The sequence below is a fragment of the Sinocyclocheilus rhinocerous genome, unplaced genomic scaffold (genome assembly GCF_001515625.1).
Source record: "Sinocyclocheilus rhinocerous isolate Xijiao unplaced genomic scaffold, SAMN03320098_v1.1 scaffold1249, whole genome shotgun sequence".
Classification (NCBI taxonomy): domain Eukaryota; kingdom Metazoa; phylum Chordata; class Actinopteri; order Cypriniformes; family Cyprinidae; genus Sinocyclocheilus; species Sinocyclocheilus rhinocerous.
Window position 1 is genome coordinate 155741 of NW_015634049.1, and position 21848 is coordinate 177588.

At 36.1% G+C, this 21848-nt stretch overlaps 2 protein-coding genes across 2 annotated transcripts in view; both read right to left on the reverse strand.

The window, feature by feature from the left end:
• Positions 1-6200, reverse strand: part of LOC107745382 (acetylcholinesterase collagenic tail peptide-like) — a 25152-nt gene extending 18952 nt beyond the window's left edge. The window contains exons 1-5 of the mRNA XM_016559253.1: positions 6026-6200; positions 4249-4358; positions 3656-3766; positions 1693-1737; positions 1186-1212 (exon numbers count right to left, since the gene is read on the reverse strand). Of these exons, the coding sequence (XP_016414739.1) occupies positions 1186-1212; positions 1693-1737; positions 3656-3766; positions 4249-4358; positions 6026-6116 (384 nt within the window). The 5' untranslated portion in view covers positions 6117-6200. The remainder of the gene's footprint in view (positions 1-1185; positions 1213-1692; positions 1738-3655; positions 3767-4248; positions 4359-6025) is intronic.
• Positions 6201-9578: 3378 nt separating this feature from the next.
• On the reverse strand, positions 9579-20966 carry LOC107745383 (2-hydroxyacyl-CoA lyase 1-like). Its single transcript, XM_016559254.1, has 17 exons — positions 20870-20966; positions 19830-19934; positions 19685-19725; positions 19527-19607; positions 19372-19444; positions 18982-19059; positions 17451-17545; positions 17181-17293; positions 16961-17096; positions 16776-16881; positions 16574-16657; positions 15305-15406; positions 15026-15180; positions 14744-14902; positions 14522-14629; positions 11922-12108; positions 9579-10490 (listed from the first exon to the last, which is right to left on the reverse strand). Exons 1-17 carry the CDS (start codon positions 20933-20935, stop codon positions 10458-10460), a joined length of 1722 nt encoding a protein of 573 aa, XP_016414740.1. The 5' UTR covers positions 20936-20966; the 3' UTR covers positions 9579-10457.
• Positions 20967-21848: the final 882 nt, after the last annotated feature.

Sequence of the window (21848 nt, forward strand, 5' to 3'; positions counted from 1 at the left end):
GAGTTTTTTTTTTTCAATTCAGGTGGCTATAATTTCACACATACACACACACACACACACACACATGTCTGGTCAGCTATCCTTGTGGGGACTCTCCATAGGCGTAATGGTTTTTCTACTGTACAGACCGTATTTTCTATTGCTCTACACCAACCCTACCCCTAAACCTTCCCCTCACAGGAAACTTTCTGCATTTTTAGATTTTCAATTTATAAGATTTGTAAGCTTTTGTACCCGTGGGGACCACAATTTAGGTCCCCACCGTGACACGAGTCCCCATGAGTCTGTGTGTATTCAGGTTTAAGTCCCCACCAGGATATATAAACCTGTACACACACACACACACACACACACACAACATTGAATTATAAATTGTACGTAGAATTCTAAAATGTTAATTTGTTCTACTTTTTAAATGTATATACATGCATGTTTTTGTTGCATATATATCTGTTCTAGATTCAATGTAAACACTATGCTTTGGCAATACATTGTAACAGTTGTCATGCCAATAAAGCACATATTGAATTGGGAAAAAATTGAATTGAATTGAGAGAGAGAGAGAGAGAGAGAGAGAGAGAGAGAGAACAAACTAAACCAAGCCCCATCAATCTCCTGGCTTTAATTAAATCATGTGCTAAGGGCAGGAGCCGGGCATTGTGGGAGAGCAAATGATTTATTGGGCTGCCCCAGCACTAAGCTAAATTACTATGCAATGCTGCAAAGCTTCCTACACCAGCAGCACTCCACTCTCAGTGCCTGTCTGGAGTAAAACAATGCACCAGCACACCCAAAATCCTGTGCAGTGGTTTAGTGGCTTCTCGGTTTACCCACAGCCCCGCTGTAGGTATTACTGACCCTGGTCCCAAATGCCTTCCAGGAAACCACACAAGCTCACAATGTGATTGAGGGACAGGAGCAATGGGGATGATCCATTGCAGATTGAACCTAATGATGGTGACCACAAGTGTCCCCTGATGTTTAGCTCTCTGCTGCATATAACATACAAAAGATCATAAGGAATCATGTGACCTGCGTATCTGTGTCAGTGTTGGGCTTGCATTGACTTTCCTTCAGCTCACATTATGCTGCAGCTGTAAAAGTGTGTGCATCTCACATTCCTTCTTCTTCCCTTTTTTTCAAAGTAAATCCACTTATTAGAAAACACAGGTCAGTGAGTCTCACCTTTTGTCCAGGTCTTCCAATTTCACCCTGCAACACAGAGGAGGGGAGGAGGGAATAAGAACAGAGTCAGTTTATCAGTGTGTTACAATATACAGAGTCTTGAGAGTCATTGAATAGTTTATAAAGGAATAGTTTATAAAGTCATCATTTCTTGTGCAAGTTTACCCTTTCATTCTTCTGCAAAACACAAAAGACGACATTTTTAAGAATGTTTTTTTTGTTGTTGCCAAAAACAGTTCTTCTTTTGTGTTTTCTGAACCTGGTTCAGTGTTAGTACCTATTTATTATTACACAGTTATTGTAATTACTATAATAAGTACATAGTATGTACATGCTGATTAGGACTATAAAATAAACTGTAACCATAACAAGAATAATTTAAATACAATCTTATTTTGCTTCCTTAACTAACTGGACCACTTAGTCAGCCTCATTTCTCTCTTGTTCTTAATTGTTTTTCATGCTGTTGTTTGTGTATGTATATATTTACATAAGTATGTGTCGTACCTTATCTCCCTTTGGTCCCTTTGGTCCTGGCAGTCCAGCAGGACCCTGATCAAAAAACAAACATAACTGTTTAATGCTTATCCAAAACATCTGGCTAAAGCCACAGCAACCATATATATTTGTTTTGACAAAGAGTGTTTACTAGAACTTATAATGCCAAAATAATGACAAACAGGTTTACCAAATACTTCTCCTGCCTTCCATTGGTTGACACAAAAATGATAGCCCCACCTCAAACTCACTTCACTGATTGCTGTGATTTTTGCTGTGTCAGGCGGAGTGAACAAAACAATGATCAAAGCACCACAGAGCCACAGTATTTATACTTTTTGAGGAAATCAGCCCATGAATGGCTTCCCTACAGTTCCTTATGTACTACATCTTTAAAACGTATGACTGTATTGGAACAGGATGCATTTATAATGTTCTTGGCTGACAACCTCAATAATATTAGCTACATAATTGATAACCTATGACAGAAATGAAACTGTATTGAGATTGGACTGAACTTGCAGGGCAAGGGTGAACTCTCTCTTGGGGTTTTGAGTGTCTGTGTGCGTCTCTCTTGGGGTTGTTTCTAAGAATGGTACGATGGAGCAGAGGCTGGCAATGGAAAAAGATCTATTTCTATCTGCTCTAAATGTGGCGCGTTAATGGCTTGCTGTGTCGTGGGGGCCAAACTGGTCACATCCGTGTCACTACAGAAAGACGTCTGGGGAACTCACACGGGTCTCACATGCTGAGAGGGTTATGAAGGCTAATTACAGAGCTGGAACTGACCATTGTGACAACCCAATACTCTGCTTCCTTGAAGCACCAACTACGCAATCCTCAGCAAATCTGCATGTGACTCGCTTTGATTTATAAATGTGTTAGACAGTTTTTACTATTTGAGTTTGTCAGGGTCTGTACATGTAAAAATAGCTTATGGGTAACTGATATGACATTATTGTCTGGATCAATTCATATGTTCAGAAATAAAAAATAAAAATTGCATTAATAAATCCTCTTCTATGATGGGTTAGGTTAGGTTTTAAATTTCTGAAATTTACATTTACATTTATTCATTTAGCAGACGCTTTTATCCAAAGCGACTTACAAATGAGGACAATAAATCAGGGTGATACAACTGTCCTGATATCATAATGAAGGAAAAAATCTCATTAAAAGAATTACAATTTTGAAAATAAAATCTTAAGTAGTTTGGCCTAATTGTTTATTAGTATTTCTCAGTATGAATATTTTAACCAAACTGCTTCACTAATTTAAATATTTGAAATAGTTTTTTTTTTCACATTACCAAATCAAGGTCATGTGGAGTGGCCAACATTTAGAAACATGCAGAAAAAAATTATATGTAATTTGACCTTTTTATGAAATGGCAAGTTTAGGTTGCAAAATGTCATGTGGTGCAATAAAACATTAATCATAATTAATGAATTATTAATTCTTATAAAAAAACACATACAGTTTAATACATAATTCATGATTCTTGTAAAAAAAAAAAAAAAATTGATCAAGATGTGTACACCCACATGTTTATGCCACATAACATTTTAAAGCATTAAACTGAAACTGGTATAAAAATGGTATAAAAGGTTTTCAAAACCATATGAAAGCAACATGAATACATTAGTATGTTCTGAACATCTAAACAAATCTAAATAAGATTTTCTTTTTTCTCATTGGCCCTTCTTTCTATCTAGTTTGTCAAATGTTCTTGTACACAGTCTTTGCCATTTGAACTGTGTACACAATTAAACTAGTCTCCAAACAGAACAACTACAGATAATTGTGGTATGACATTTCACTCAATATGAAAAAAGCTGATGCATGCTTTCATTTAAAAATCTTGTACATTTTTGTTCCAAAAATGTATGTTAATACACCTTAAAGTCAGCTGTTTCATAGTTGGACATATCTACGTAGTTTTGTCCTCAACATTAAAATTTGAAGCACATACCTGAGGGCCAGGAGGTCCTGCTGGTCCTGGAGGCCCTGGGGAACACATGGGGGGTGTGGGATTGTGCTTCCCTTCTGAGTTCCATTCATTTGGTGGAACAACAGTCACAGTCTATAAGATAAGTCATAGAAAATTACATCTGGAAATACTGATGGAAATGGGAAAATGGGAAATAAAAAATAGTCCATAAATAGTTTCAGTCTTGAACAGACATTAACTTCCTTTGACTTTTATTTACATTTATTATATTTCTTTATCACCATACACTCTCAGAAAAAAAAGGTACACAAGCTGTCACTGGGACGGGACCTTTTCAAAAGGCACACCTTTGTACCTAAAATGTCCATCTTGGTACCTTAAAGGTACATATTAGTACCTAAAGTGTACATATTAGTACCTAAAAGGTACAAAAGTGTACCTTTTGAAAAGGTACTGCCCCAGTGACAGCTTTTTTACCATTTTTTTCTGAGAGTGTAGAATATTGTGGTCATGGGGACAAATGAATGTACTTATTGACACCCTGAACCCTGAAGTACCTGGAACCTACACATGAAATCCAGGTGCTTGATCAGTTGTCATGAATCAGGACTCACCAGAGGGCCCTGCCGCCACAGTGACTGGGGTGGAGGGAAGAGAGGGGGCGGAGGTGGACTCAGTAAACAGCAGGGGTTGAATTTCTTTCTGGTTTCCAGCAACTGGAGATCTAGATGAGGGGAAATAAGGTTCATGAACAGCAACATGTCAACAGACACGTGGTCCAGCAGAACATTGTTTCACTCCACTGTCTTGGAAAAGAGGGACTGAAACACATGACTGTGTGTTTGATACTATGACACTTCTCAGGTGCAAGAAATGAGGAGTGTAATGAAAGGCCCTCCATTACTGAAACTAAAGATTTCTCAGCAAATATGTAATGCCGGAGCTTTTCTTACAAATAACTTCATTTTTATGAGGCATCAGCTGGTGTCAATGGGATTTTTAGTGAATCACTTCTCAAGTTCACAGTTGCATTTAATATGAATATGAACTACTTACATCTGACAACCACTTTTTGTTGTCATACTGAACAGAATATGTATTGTTTTATCATTTGAAACCTAACGTGCTTTGAATAGTTTTGCTGTAAAAAGTCTAGCTTATAAAATAAATGGTGCAATGATACTCATGAATTATGACCTCAGTGCCCTTTTTCACTTTTTACACACACACACACACACACACACACACACACACACACACACACACACACGAGTATAAAAAATAGCCCATTAAACTGACAATTATTGTGTGCAGAAGCAAAAAGTGACCATATTAAAAATACATTTAAATCAATCAATCAATAACGGTACATTAAAATAGAAAGTCCTGAAAGATGTTAACTTTGCAAAAACAAGCACTTGCCCAATTAAACTTTTCACTGCAGTGTTGGCTGACAAAACTGAAACACAGCCTTTTTGCCTTTAGAGATAATAACCAGAGACAAGTCATTGATGCCTGTAGGGACATTTATCGCAAAATAAGGGCAAAATATTTACTTGATTTTCATTACAGGCCAAATTTTACTTGAAATTCCCCCCCATAACATTCAAGCATATCTTTTAATACTGGGAAGCATTTTAATCAGAGTGCGTATTATATGTTTTCACACAATATATATCACAAATGTAAAGATTTCATAAAGAGCAGTGCAACGTATTTATGTTATGAATACTCTGCAATTGCAATTAATTTGCATGATTCATAAGTATAAAAAATAGCCCATTAAACTGACAATTATTGTGTGCAGAAGCAAAAAGTGACCATATTAAAAATACATTTAAATCAATCAATCAATAACGGTACATTAAAATAGAAAGTCCTGAAAGATGTTAACTTTGCAAAAACAAGCACTTGCCCAATTAAACTTTTCACTGCAGTGTTGGCTGACAAAACTGAAACACAGCCTTTTTGCTTTTAGAGATAATAACCAGAGACAGTCTGATTTGCATATCATGTGCAAACATACTTCACTCTGTTAGAGAAAACCTCTAATATCAGCATACCAAACGTGCAGAAGACAGTGATGTCTTACCTGTTGGATGAGGGAATATATTATCCACGTAAGAGCGTATTATATGTTTTCACACAATATATATCACAAATGTAAAGATTTCATAAAGAGCAGTGCAACGTATTTATGTTATGAATACTCTGCAATTGCAATTAATTTGCATGATTCATAAAAATACCAACTGAGTCTTATCAAATATATATATATTTTTTTTGGTGCAAACAGTCTGATTTGCATATCATGTGCAAACATACTTCACTCTGTTAGAGAAAACCTCTAATATCAGCATACCAAACGTGCAGAAGACAGTGATGTCTTACCTGTTGGATGAGGGAATATATTATCCACGTAAGAGAATGACGCCACATAGCAGAGGAGTTGAAAATATAGTCCAAGTGTGAACAGAATCATGCTGCCGGCTGCGGTCTACCTCCAATAGCACCGAGGAGTGATCTGAGGCAGTCCAGCACTACACCTCTCTCTCTCTCACACACACACACACTAGATCCACGCCTTTAGGAGAAGTGAAGGCCAGCCAATGTCTGTTACACCTCTCCCATGTATTGGCCCTGAGCTAAATATACAGGAGGCAGCCGGTCAGCTGCCCTCTGTAACCAATATTAGCCTGTTACTACTGCCAGCGCTGTCTTTGTTTCCCCTGCCTCAAATGGACAGGGAAAACAAAACAGAATGGATAGAAATGACATTGAAATGACAAGGTGTCATGCCAGAGGCATTGTTGAACTACCACCATTCATTTATTGATAACACCATCCTGCAAAGTTTGCTGAATGAAATCCAAAACTTGTTTCTTACCAAATTTAGGGAGCTGATTCCAAAATAGTGCCTATTTTGCTTTAGCATGTTACACTTTCTCAACAAAATTTGATATGCATTTTGTAGCATTTTTTTGCTTTTGAGAATTATTGCAAGGTGAAGATGTTTTGTATTATCACTTAATTCCTTTGAGAAGTTTTTTTTATATCTTCCTCTGAGCCGGGTTAGAACTATTTGTTCAATTCTCTCTCATATATGAATGATTCTGAACATATTATTTTATGACTAATCCTGTTTTCAATGTTAGAATTATCGCCAGTGACAGAAGAAAATGCAAAACATAACCCAGCTGTTTTCTGCTATATCTGTTTTACTACAATTGTTATTTTTGTATCATTGAGATACTATTATAGTTTGTATTATTATTTTGAATCATTTTTTATTTTTATATTTTCCATTTTAATTAAAATTTTAAAGCTGTAGTCATTTTGTTGCGTTTTGTCATTTTTGTAGGTTTTTTTATACATCTATATAGTTTTTATTCATTTTTATTTCAGTTTTAGTTAGTTATTTTAGTACATCAAGTTACACTCAATTAAAATGTGAAATGTTGCTTTGGCAACTAGCTGAAATAAAGCATTTCTTATATTTTAAGTAATTTTTTTATGGTTTTATTTGAGATAACCCTGTTAACTACATCCACACAGCAACAGCAAATTGCTTATTGAAAAAATGCTTATTTCTAAACTTGTGTGTATATAAAGTTCTTTGACATTAAATGGAATATTTTAACATATTTTTCCAATCTTCAGATCGTAAGCAGGGTTATTACAGTATTTAAATGAAGTACTTGATGTACTAAAATAACTAAAACAAAAATGTATTTAAAAAACGATATAAACATATATAGAAAACTCCAAAAATACTAAAATTGATATAGACACACAACAAAATGAATAAAATTGTAACTAAAATTAAAATGAAAAATATATAAATGAAAACTGATTTAAAATATTAATGAAACTACTGTATAATAGCATCTCAGTGATACTAAAATAATAAACGATAAGTTAAAAGGTCATGAAACCCTAAACTAAATTGCCTGAGATTTTAACAGATTTATGTGTTGAACATCATTTAAGACAATGTTAGCTTTAACTATAGGAAAAAAAACCGGCAAATTTTCGGGTTTAAAATATACATCGTGGTGACGTCACAAGATGTGACGTTTTTTTTTTAAATGAGAACATTATGTCAACAAATAAGGAAGCAGTTACAATATAAAAAAATAAAATAATAATAATAAAACAATAATAATAGGATTAATAATAAGAGGGGGGGGGGTTCCATGACCCTTTAAATATGCATTTTTGTTATTAAAACTGCTTTTGTTTTATAAGTGCATTAAAGCTGTAATGGGAAGTTTTTTTCAAATCAGCACAAATTTGTTTTCAAGATGCAGTAATCTCAGTTTATATAGAATGACATAAAATCAAATTTGCTGAAGGCAAAACTACACTCTGGTGTTTATCAAATTTGTATTTATCAAAATTGATGTGAGCATCTACAATGTCCGACTTAAATCTGAGACGGTCTGCCACTGGCATGTGATGTACACACATGCATAAAATGACAGAATTAGCCTGCATGCTCTGTAGTGGAATATCACAGTTGTTTTCCAGCCCCTCTCATCTAACTCACCCTCCCTCTCCGTGTCCTGTTTTTTCAGGACTTATCGCCAACCACTACTCACAATTTATTGGCGCCTTTCTTTCCCTCAGAATTAATGACAGAGCAATTATGAAGAGGGCCGTTTAAAAGCCTGATGGGAAATGCAGTCTGTAAACGTCTCCAGTCAGACAGAGTGCAGAACAAAGACGACAGACAGGAAGGGAGACGGAGAGAAAGACAAGCAGAGATGTGCTCTTATGATTCACGTTTTAATTTCCCACCACTTCTGCTAGAAACAAAATCTTTCAAAGAACATCAAATTACATTAATTGTTTCTTATCAAGTTGTGATTAGAAAAATATTTTCAAATCAACGATAATTCTTTATACAGTAACAATGTACAGCAAGTAAGGCCATTTTTGTTTGTGCACAATAATCTTAAAAATTATAAGGCTTTTATAGTGTGGCTGCTTTTCGTACAAACTCTTCATTCTCACCTTTTCAAACATTTTCAGATTTGGCTGTGCAAATGGTTCTTTTAGTAAGTCTTTTATATGCTGTAAAACTGTTGGGGACATTTCCACACCTGGAAATGTGAAGACGGTGCGATCTGTCGAGGCCAAGAAGGAGAAGCTCTCGTGCTCTGTGATAAAGCAGCACAGTAATGATACTGTATGAAAGAGCAGAAGATGAGGCCAGAAGACCTCAATTACCCAGAGACAGAGATGAGCTTAAACAGAAGCCCACCGGAACAGTGCACACAACAATGACCTGAGATTAGATGAGGAGAGGTTAAAATACAAATGTAAATGTCCAGTGGGAATGAAAATTTATCAAATATACATAGTCTGAACTGCCAAATGTCTCTTAATTTGTTATTAGACAATGTAAGCATTTTCTCTTTAAAGGGGTCATAGGATGTTACATGCACTTTTACAAGTTGTTTGAACTGAAATGTGTGTTGGCAGTGTGTGTACACAACCACGCTATAATGATAAAAATCCACCCAGTGTTTTTTTTTAAATCTGGTTAAATGTTTTCCCCTTTCTCAAATCGAGCCGATCTCAGATGCCTGTCTGTGTGACGTCACTCCCACGATAGTTTGATTGACAGTAGCGTTTTCAGCACAGACTGGACTGGCGTCTTACCTTAGGCCCGCCCTAAATGTGAGCTGTCATCAGTCCGCCATTGTTTCACCAAAACAATCTTTGCAAATCGCCTTTCCTAATAATGTGCTAATTAGCAAGTTTCACGATGAATGCGGCTGAAGTAAACAGTCCCTCAGAGAGCGGCTCGGAAGAGAGGGGCGGGGTCAGCAGAGCTCATTAACATTTAAAGGAAAATGCTACAAATCTGCATGTAGTTCACCTCAAAATCATCTTTTACTCACCCTCATGTTGTTCTAAACCTGTATGACTTTTGGGGGGAAAAACACAAGAAAAAAGAACAAACAAATAAAATAAATGCATATTTTGAAGAAACTTCACGCTGCTCTAATCCACAGAATGACAGTTCATAGTGACTACAGCTAAGAAGCTACAAAGATGAACAAAAGAATGCATGGTAGATGTGAATATTATCAGTGAACAATAACTTTAGAAGCTCGTAGTACAAATATAGTGCACAAATCACATTCATTAATTCTATGGTGCTTTTTAGCGCTTTTTTGGAGTTTAACAGACATGGTCACTACAAAGTGCTGCAGGGATGATTTTTTTGTAAGCCAACCTGGAAGTTAGCATCACCGTGGTTACCTCGACTAAAAGTCAGTAAGATCTTTCCATTGGCTTTTGGATTACTGCAGAAAATATGAAATGGGACAATACTGTATCTCGAGTTTGTGTGAACCACAGACCTAATTTCAGGCATTTAACCAATAACCTACTGACTTCAGGACGATGGAACTGGAAGTGTAAACGTAAAAGTTGTTTCCAGGTTTTAGAACTCATTCTTGCAGCACCCTATGAACTGTTGTTGTATGGAAAGAGGCGCATAAATTCTTCAGAAAAATTCTACTTTAGTGTTCCACAGGATATGTGAAGTCATAAAGGTTTAGAACGACGAGGTAAATGATGGCAGAATTTTTATTTTGGGATGAACTATGCATTTAAGTATTTATAGAAAGAAGAACTGGAATCTATGAAAATTAATTTCAGTCAGCAGAGACTGAGATCATGTTAAATTATACAGTTTTCCTTTTAACAGGAAGTGGTGCCACCTACAGTAAATTGACCAAATGTAGTATAAGAAACAGCGTTAGGTCATCAAGACATGATCCGATCTCATCCGATATCTCTCTCAGCTCTACAGATTTGAACGTGTCAGCCAGGGAAACTCCTAGGAGATAAACACAAAGTCTCACTGAACAATAAAGAAACTCCATTGAAGTCAATCCTGTTTATCTCGAAATGCTTTTGTAACACTAGAAAGTTTCCATTCATCGTTGGGGAAGCCCTTTGAGTGTCAGTGTGACATAGACAGAGAGTTTCAGTGTCCCAGGTCGATATGACACCCAATTCTTCAATATGTCTGCATGCGGTTGCCAGGATACACCCAGCACAACAAAGAGGGTCACAACTTTTAATTATGGGGGTCTCATAACGTTCAAGAATAGAATGGTCAGTTATGTTTAATGTGTGTGTATGTGAGAGGGATAAAAAAAAATAGTGAGTGTTGAAATTTACGGTTACACGGGCCTTGTGATGTTATGAGCTCTGAACAGTCATAAATGTCAGAGGTCCAACACCACACCGCGCTATTTTCAATAACTTAAAATAAAGTGTTTTCCTGAATAGTTGCTTAATTAACCCCGTAAAGCCTGACATATAAAATAAGTCAGATAAATCTAATATTTGTTTATTAAATCTTTAGACAAAATATAAAAATAAAATCTAAAAAAAAAAAAAAGTTTGCATGTGTTTTTTGTTCATTATCATATTTGATAAATCAAGTGTTTATGGATCGTACAGTATTATATAGGAGAATATGGGGCTCATAGAGGGGAAAAACACCTACATTTTATTCAGTGGCTCAAACGGAACAAAAATATACAATTTGGAGTAGTTGCTGATAATTAAATTGCCCAAAAATAAATTGAAATTGTGACAGCTTGTAAATCATTGAGATCATTATAGTATAGCAGACTGGATATAAAAATGGATATAAATATCAGTTTTCACTCTACATTTCCCAATCATATGTCTTAGATGATATTTAAATGCTTAGTTTTATTGTGAGGGCAAAACATATAATGCAGTGCAATACAACGATGACTAATAATATGATGCACAAATAAACATTCCTTAAAAGTCTAATGTTTCATATTTGATACTACATTTTAACATTCAGATTTGGCTGTGAAAAAAAATTATGTATGGATAATCAAGTAGACCTAAATTGCTTGCTTCAGCCCAATAAGTGTTCATCTTAAAACATTACCAACAAGTTATTCTTATATTTACTTTATAAAAATCAGTAAATATTGCACACCAAAAAGACACATGAACCACAACCTGAAGAGGGACGTTTGAAAATGTATTTGCTTAAAAATTATATACTGTCAATCAGGAGATAGAAGGCATGTAGTAGATTGCATACAAGGTTTTTATCATGCTGACAATTTAGAGACCTTGGTTGCATATCAAATATGATTCAGTAGGCTTTATAGGGTTAAAATGAGAATATACAACTAAGTAGTGCTTTATCTAAATTGTTAATGATATTGCAGCAGATTGAACTATAATGTAAGGCTGTGTGTGTGTACAGTACCTGTTGTTTGCGGTCTGAGGCCGGGTCTATAAGTACGTTGAGGAGGCTGGGTGTATGTGTGTTTTTCAGACTCTCCTGTAGTGCACTGCAGAGTTCCTCCACCGTTCGGACCAGATACCCACGACCCCCGAACGCACTCATCACCTGCTCGTACCGTGCCTCTGGTAGCAGCGTCACCGGAGGAGCACTAAGACACACAGGTCAGTCTTATCTACAAGATTTGATACAGTGGGGAAAATATTTATTTTATCCCCTGCTGATTTTTCTAAGTTTGCTGTAATTTTTATGGTAGGTTTATTTTAACGTATAGAGACAGAATACCAACCAAAAAATCCAGAAAAAAACACATTTAAATAAAGGTTAAAAATGGATTTGCATTTCAGTGAGTGAAATAAGTATTTGATCCCCAAGCAAAACACGACTTAGTACTTGGTGCAGAAACCCTTGTTGGCAAGAACAGAGGTAAGACGTGTCTTGTAGTTGGTCACCAGGTTTACACACATCTCAGGAGGGATTTTGATCCACTCTTCTTAACGGATCCGCTCTAAATCCTTAAAGGGGTCATATGATGTTGCTAAAAAGAACATTATTTTGTGTATTTGGTGTAATGAAATGTGTTTATGCGGTTTAAGGTAAAAAAAAAACACATTATTTTCCACATACTGTACATTATTGTTGCTCCTCTATGTCCCGCCTTTCTGAAACGCGTCGATTTTTACAAAGCTCATCGGTCTGAAAAACGAGGTGTGCTCTGATTGGCCAGCTATCCAATGCGTTGTGATTGGCCGAATACCTGACCCATCTTGTGTTCTGGCTGAGGGAAGGAGGTTCTCGTCCAAGATTTTACAGTACATGGCCCCGTCCATTTGCCCCTCAATGTGGTGACGTCGTCCTGTACCCTTAGCAGAAAACAGCCCCAAAGCATAATGTTTCCACCTCCGTGCTTGACTGTAGGGATGGTGTTCTTGGGGTCATAGTCAGCATTTCTCTCCCTCCAAACATGGCGAGTCGAGTTCATGCCAAAGAGCTCACTTTTGGTCTCATCTGACCACAGCACTTTCTCCCAAGCCTTCTCTGAATCATTTAGATGTTCATTGGCAAACTTTAAATGGGACTGCACATGTGCCTTCTTGAGCAGGGGGACCTTGCGGGCACTGCAGTATTTAAGTCCATTGCGGCGTAGTGTGGTACCAACTGCCTTGAGATCATTAACAAGCTCCTCTCCCGTGTAGTTCTGGGCTGATGAAAGTGAAAGTGAAAGTGACGTGACATGTGGCCAAGTATGGTGACCCATACTCAGAATTAGAAGCTCCTCCCGTGTAGTTTTCCCTAGATCCCTCACCTTTCTCATGATCATCTTACCCCATGAGGCGAGATCTTGCACGGAGCTCCAGACCGATGCCGATTGATGGTTATTTTGTATTTCTTCCATTTCCGAATAATCGCACCAAACAGTTGTCTCCTTCTCACCAAGCTTCTTGCTGATGGTCTTGTAGTCCATTCCAGCCTTGTGCAGATCTACAATCTTGTCTCTGACATCTTTTGACAGCTCTTTGGTCTTGCCCATGGTGGTGGGAGAGGTTGGAATGGAAGATACAGATTGTGTGGACACGATGTGTAACGAGCTGACATTAGGAGTAATTTCTTAAAGTGGCAGGACTAATTGGTGTTCCACATGGGCACATAACCAATCTGTGGGAGCCATAATTCTTGCTGGTTGGTAGGGGATCAAATACTTATTTCACTCACTGAAATGCAAATCAATTTCTAACCTTTATATAATGTGTTTTTTCTGGATTTTTTGGTCGGTATTCTGTCTCTATCCATTAAAATAAACCTACCATAAAAATTACAGACCCTTCATTTCTTTGTAAGTGGGAAAACTTACAAAATCAGCAGGGGATCAAATAAATATTTCCCCACTGTACTTGCTGGGTTCAATAGAATCAAACTTATTGACAGCAGTTTTGTTTCATGGAGCAATTTGTTGGGTTATCTTCATTCCATCTTAGTCCAAGATAAACTGTAGATAGGTCGTGTCACACACATTTCACTAGGCTGCTTGCAACCCTTAAAATAAAATCTGTAACACAAGATCAAATGAAAATCTGTTTTGGTCTCACGACAGAGAGCTTCGGAGGAGAACTGGCCCTCTGACTGAGCCTAGTTTCTCCCAAGGCTTTTTTCTCCATTTCTGTCACTGATGGAGTTTTGTTTCCTTGCCGCTCTCGCCTTTGGCTTGCTTAGTTGGGGACACTTAATTTTTGTCAGTATTGTTGGCTTGATTCCAAAGACACTATTGGAAGAGAACTGAACTGAGCTGGACGATTATATCACTGACTGTTTACTATTGTGCTCTTTTTAGAGCTGCTCCACAGCAGAATTGAATTTTGTTTACATTATTGACACAGTATTTTCCCGTTTAACAATGTAAAGCTGCTTTGACACAATCTGTATTGTATAAAGCGCTACATAAATAAAGGTGAAAAAAATAAAGGGGAAAATAGGCCCTCAATTAAGTTTGATTTTTGGTCATTTGTAGTAAAAAGTTTGGGCACCTAGAATGAACCCAGGCCTTTCCTTTCATGCTCTAGACTCACATGGTGGTCATGTCTCCCATCTTTTCCATTTCTTTCCATGTCTCTGGGTCCACTCCACTGTAGATGCCATTGTTGTTGATTACTATGATGATGATTGGCAGTTTATACCTATTCAGAAGTGCAGAAAGGTTATAGTGGCACAAAGCAAAAAGAACCAGTTTAATATTATGCACACTGCACAAATGCCCCATAGGTGGAGCTGTAGGTGGATGTTTCATTTACCTGCATATGGTCTCCACCTCCATGCCAGAGAAACCGAAGGCGCTGTCTCCCTCTATACACACCACTCTCTGAGCGCTCTTCTGCGTCTGCTCCAAAACTGCTGCTGCGATGGCAAATCCTGGACCCACACCCATAGTGCCAAAAGTACCAGCATCTAATCTGTATAGGAAATTCAGGTTACTGCTCTGGATAACATCACGCAAGTAGAACTCAACGTTTAACAGAATTTTCTAGTTTTAGCATCTGAACTATGGTATTGTACATTCTTTAAATGTCTCTCACCTGTGTCGTGGGAGGTAATTGAGCAGCATGGTGCGGCCAATGTCCATAGTATTCGCTCCCTCACTCACTATGATGCAGTCTTTGGGCAGGAGCTCAGAAATGTGGTGGAACGCGGTGTAGTAATTCATGGGCAGAGTGGACTGGAGAGCAAGACTCTGTGGGAAACAATAATAATGGTGTATTTAGTACCATAAATGTTAAACACACAGTTCATGTGTTTATTGAAAACAGCTAATGCTATTTTATTATATCATGTAAGCTAATGACACACAAGCTCACCTTTGATATCTGAGCATTGGCAGTCATTTTCTCCTTCAGTGTCGACCACCATTCTGAATCAGAAGGAAATCTCCAGGACTCTGATCTTACAGTTTCCAACAGCTTCAAACAGTGTAGAAAACATATATGAGGGGTCATTTCATATAAAACATAATTCTCCATAACTTTTAGACGATTTATTTACATTAAACCATAAAAATCAGCTCATAAAAGAGATGAAAATGAAATTTCTGTCATTACCCTCACGTTGTTCCAAACCTTTATGAATCTCTTTCAGCTGTTGATCACAAATGAAGATATTTTGAAGAATGTTGGTAACCAAACTGTTGACGGTACCCATTGACTTCCACAGTATGGGAAATGTCACTTGTGTGATAGTTCATTTATGTATTTTTGGAGCCTAGGTGTACCGACTTTTTTCTGTTTTCATTATCAATATCATTTTTGTCGATCACCCCGTTTTTAGAGTTTTTTCAGTGATATGCATGTTTTTGCTTCCATAGTATGGAAAAAAAATTACTATGAAGGTCAACTGTCTGGTTACCAACATTCTTCAAAATACCTTCTTTTGTGGTCAGAAGAAGAAAGAAATTCATACAGGTTTGGAACAAGTGGAGGGTGAGTAAATGATGACACAATTTAAATTTTTTTGGTGAACTAACATACATACATTCAGTATTCTGTAACAGAGTCAGAGGTTAAGAGGTTAGCCAATCAAAACAAAGGTCATTAACATAGAAAAGCCTTAAAGGGGTCATATGATGCTGCTAAAAAGAACATTATTTTGTGTATTTGGTGTAATGAAATGTGTTTATGCGGTTTAAGGTTAAAAAAAAACATTATTTTCCACATACTGTACATTATTGTTTCTCCTCTATGCCATTTCGTCCACGGTGAAAGCCGATCTGGTGATCAACAGCGCAAAGTTGTAGTATTTCCTCAGCGACCAGCACAGATCAGCTCTAGGAAAGGAAAAATTGAAATCGCATCATATGACCCCTTTAAAGATACAGCAAAATGTAGATTTAATGTAAAATTAAAATGAATGTAAAACTAAATGATACATTTTGGCAAACTACACGATGATATTATAAGAGCAACTAAAAGAGAACAAATGCTACAAAACATACTGGATTTCAACAGGTTAGGAGTCTCTCACAGAGTCCATAGAACATACAGAATATCATGATGCACATAAAGCGTGTAAAACAAAACAAAAAAACATTGTGTTTTAAGTAAGATGATGACTGAGGATATACTGTAGTTTACCTGTCTGACCACAGCTCGTATGTCTCCGAGAAGAGCAGATGCGGCTCTCACATTATTGCTCAACTCTTCAGCACACAGATCCACCTGAACAAATTTACACAACATACCACACTCAAGATGAACGGAAGATCATTTAGTCATTTATAGCAAGTCTTTATTGCAAAGGTGCAGAAACTTACTAAGTGTCCAGGGTGTAACTAACCTGAATGATCTTCACATGGGGACTGAATCTGGGTGGAAAACCAAAGTGCAGGATCCAGTTGAGTCTGGCACCTAGCAACACTATAACATCAGCCTGCAATAAAGCTCTATAGCAGAGAGAGAAATGCATCAAACCAGTCCATCAAAAAGAGATTTTGGAAAGATCATTTAGATTCATATGCACACCTGGACCTGGCTGCAGCAACACAGTTAGGGTGGTCATCCGGCAGTACTCCTTTCCCCATAGGTGTGGGAAGGAAAGGGATCCCAGTCACCTCCACCAGCTCCCTGACCTCCTTCTCTGCCCTGGCATACGCCACACCTGCACCAGATCATAGTTCAACATTGTTTTGATCAGTTTCAGCAGTGAAGATGCCCTTCACTCAAATAGTTCTATTCTGTTCACCTTTGCCGATAATGATCAGAGGCCTCTGAGCCGCTTTGAGCAGCCTGACAGCCTGTGTGATCTCCCTGCTGTCAGCCTGACTCACAGGAGGAGCAGGACAGCAGGAAACAAACCTAGAGAGAAATGAAGAAACATGCAATGCCATTTTTCGCATTTCAGTATGCAAAAGAAACTAATGATCAATAAGTGATCACAATCACATCATAAAATACAGCTGGTTAGGAAGCTCCCCATTACTACGGTTCGTGCTTAAGTCTACATAAAACTCACCTGACACTGGCCCGGTCTATTTTGGCATTCACCATGTCTCCAGCTATGTCTATGTAAGACGCTCCTGGACGGCCATAAATGCTGCTCCTTACAGCCTGACAAAAACACAAACATTCCAACTAAAATATAAGGAAGAAAATATAAAAATAAAATCTAATTTAAAAGATTAATAAAAACTATAACAGCATCTTAAATGACATTGCATAGTACATAGTATATTTGGCCTACATTAGAAACATCCTTTTTTAAGACTTCATTAAATTTTGTCAAACAAATCAGTGTTATTTCACTATTATTTATTTACTTTTTTATATTTTGAATTAGCGTCTATTTTTACATTTTCAGTTTTCATTTAAATTACAGTTTAAGTTTGAGTAATTTTTTGTGCTTCACTTTTTTATTAGTTTTATTTAATCTTTATTTTAGAAAAAAAACCCAATTACTATATATATAAAACTCTATTTCTATTTAGATTTAAGTTTTTTTTTTCATTTAAGCTTTTCATCTAATATTTACATATTTTATTAATTCTACTATTTATATTTTATTTTATTTCAGCTTTATTTCAATAATGAATATGTTTTTTTAGTGAACAAAAACAACAGTGAAACAATTTGTCTTTGAACATAACTAACATCACAGAGCTCAGCCTTTACTTAACATCACAGTATGGCCAAACGGCCAAATTTGTACATCTCTTTAAACAAGATGAGTCGTCTATATTTTTTCCTGTAAGAGAAACAATTAAAATTTTCATTTTAAATGTATACATATGCTAAAAATTTACATTTCTAATTAGGGCTGTGCGATATTGAAGAAAAATGCGATATGCGATAACTCATTAAATAATGCGATATTCGATATGCGATACGATAATGCTTAAAGTGCCACATGCTCAGATGAAACAGTTTTACTCAGCTGTTGCTGAGTCAGTTCTGTGAACTTCTATAACTATCTTATATGGTTATTTGTATGTATGTATGTACCAAGAGTTCCTGTAAAACCACAACAAATTCCTTGTGTTTGCGCACACTTAAGTGGTGAATAAAGCTCATTCTGATTCTGATTCTAATAAGAAAGCACCCCTACAACAACTTCTGAAAGTGATCGGTTGTGTTTTACTCGAGCATTACATAAAAATATCATTTTAACATGAGTTTAAGAACTGAATAATAAAAAGGAAAAATAAAACACTGCTTAGTATTTACTCTTTGAATTCAATATGCACTGATTCTTATTTAAGCTACAAAAGTTATTTAGGTAAGAGCAGTGAGTGATTTTCTCTTTGTCTTTTGTTCATGGCCCCAAATATTGCAAGCTGTAGCGATATGCATATTGCGATATGTACATTTGCGATATTTTGATAATTTCGATATATTGCACAGCCCTATTTCTAATATGTATATCTGCTAAAGGTTTAGCATTTTTTGTCAACTACCTTACAGATGGCCTCAAAGCTGACAGACATGGCCTATGAGCCACAAAACTCAAATTTTGAATTCATAGGGCTTAAAACAGATTAAATATTTACTTTTTCAACTACGGCTGGTATCATCTCAAGGCTGCTTGGTCGAGCAGAAAACTTGCTATACAGGCGACAAGCTTCAACCTGGTGAGGAAAAAGTAAAATGATGAACAAGAGGTGAGAAACAAGAAAGTGGTTAAAGGGGTCATATGATGCGATTTCAAGTTTTCCTTTCTCTTTGGAGTGTTACAAGCTGATTGTGCATAGATAAGATCCCTGAAGTTGCAAAGACTAAAGTAGACACTAGAAAAATAAATACAGATTACCGTTGGTGTTTTCGTTGCTTGAATTATTAAAAATACATGTTTGAATCTTAATTTTGAATGTAAACATTTTTGAATGTGTTGCTTTAAAGGATCAATTTATTCAAAGCCAAACATTTCCTATTAACCCTACCTGAGGGAACTCCTGAAATGCTCCTGTGGTTTCTTGGTTCCTATCAGATGAGCCACCAATGACAATGACAGGCCTGTGAATTTAAACAAGAGAAGAAAAGTACATCTGAGGTCAATTCCATTTGATCTTAAGTGAATTCAGCAGTGTAGAGCTACCAGCAGTTCATGTTAGCATTGGCCATTCCTCCAAGTGCATGAATCAGCCCAGGTCCAGACACAACCAGGCACACAGCTGGCCTGGCAAAAGAAATGTAACTTCAGCACAAAAGTAGCACAAAAAAGTAATACTGAGAAACTAACTGACATATTCGTACCGTCCTGTCAAATACCCAATAGCAGATGCAGCATAGCAGGCCTGTTAGGAGAGAGAAGATGCATGGAAAACACACCCAGACAGTCTTCAGTGTAATGAAACGGGGCCAAATTTTTTAATAAAAGTGGAAAGTGAGACTATCTTACTGCTTGTTCATTGCGCATGCCAACATACTTGATGCCAGCTGCTTGGGCGGCCATGGCCACCTCGATGATAGGCACGCCAACAATGCCAAACATGTACTCCACATTCTGCACATGGAGTGGAATATAAGTAAAGACATAGCTAACAGACATACTAATATGTTGAATATTAATTTTAATATTAAAATTCATTTCTAGTAATCTAATATTTACACCAAGGGTTTTCAAACTGGGGCCTGGGGACCCCCAGAAAAAAAGAGAGTGCTAGGGGGTCCATGTGAATTTTTAGAGAAAAACAGTGTAAAAATACATAAATAATAAAATTAAACTAACCAACTAACCAAATAAAATTGATGAAAATAAAAAAAAGTTGATGAAAAAATATGACTATATATATATATATATATATATATATGAAAACAAATTAATAAATAATTTCATAAAATAGTAAATAAATCAATACAATGATTAAAAATAATATTTTGATTAAAATGATTAATAAATAATTTTAATTAATTTTAAATAAATTGATTAAAACATTTTGATTTAAATTAATAAACACATCTAACAGTACGACACTGTTGTAAATAAAAAATGTAATGACGTTAAAGAAACGAAATATTTTCCAAATAATTACACATATTTATGTAATATTCATTTCTAACAGTATTAATGTCCCTCGCAAGAAGATGATCACATTTAGGAGTCCTTAGCATCTGAAAGATTGAAAACCCATGGTTTTGGTTACATATTTAGTCAAGTTGTTACAGATATTTATTTATTTTTGAACGACATTTTTTGACAGCTCTGGTGCGCATGCGCAGCACCTTTGACACACTGTCCAAGTTCAATAGTACAGCAGGCGATGTGCTCATTTTACATCATGTTGCAAAGAATTCAATAGTAAGACTGTAAATACACGTTTATTCTTGATTAAGTGCTAGAGGACAAAGGGTTTTGAAAGGCTTTGCAAGACTATTTCAAAATATGCAGGAGAAACTTTGAGAACCCAGAAAAGAAGCATACGGCAACACAACACAGACCTGAGATTTGAGCGCCTCAGCGATCAGCTGAGCTCCAGTCACTTCAGCCATAATCACTTCACTCATACACACACATATCAGACTGCTCTTCTGTCCTCCTGCTGCTCTTCTTCTTATGTTTGTGTGGAGTTAAAATCAAATGAAAGCTCATGTCTCCACCTACTGGATAAACTGGATGTCACTCCTATAATTTCGTAGCACTCCCATGATGCAGGTTCATTCATTCATTCATTCATTCATTCATTCATTATTTATTTATTTACTTATTTATGTATTATTTTTTACGAGTATAGGTGCCATTTACAGTTGTTTATAAGTATATATTGCTATTGTTATTGATTTTGTAATTAAAATTATTATTTTTACATTTATTTTTTTTAATTAACATGTAACAACATGGACAATGTGACACTAAATACTGATTCTTTGCTTATTGTAAAAGTAAAAAAAAACAAAAAACATAAATCTATTATTCCTCCTTTACAGGTTTATGTTTGAAAAAAGGAAAGAAAAGAAAAACACATGGTTATATTTCTCCCATTTAATGTTTCTCTTCATTGGTATATACTTTAGCTTTCTTTCAAATTTCGCTCATCAATATGAAATTTCCCTCGCCAGTTTATTAATAACATGCTGGTCAAACAAGGTCAATTTATTCCTGAGAGTATTAGAAACCATGGTTTTGGATATAGTGTTCATTACTTTTATTTTAATCTAATTTATTTGAATATTTATACAGAAATCATCAGCATTTAATAAAGATAAATATATTTTTCAATCATTTATTTTAAGAACTTTGTTTGTGAGAATCTACACTCCTGAACAAAATCTCATTTTCATTCCACTGTTTTCATTCTCATATTTATTTAGTAAACAAAGAAACAACTAGAAATATTTAAACTATAGAGGAATGATACTTTGAAGTGACCGATATATTACTTACATATAAACACAATAGCTATGGCATGCTTTGCTTTTA

Excerpts from the sequence above, each read along its gene's own strand:
- LOC107745383 (XM_016559254.1), bottom strand. The coding sequence starts at position 20,935 with ATGAGTGAAGTGATTATGGCTGAAGTGACTGGAGCTCAGCTGATCGCT. Across the intron at positions 14,630-14,743 it reads GAGGTGGAGACCATATGCAG|GTATAAACTGCCAATCATCA; the intron begins GTAAATGAAACA and ends ACTTCTGAATAG. Across the intron at positions 10,491-11,921 it reads CCTCAGACCGCAAACAACAG|GAGTTTCCCTGGCTGACACG; the intron begins GTACTGTACACA and ends TTTATCTCCTAG.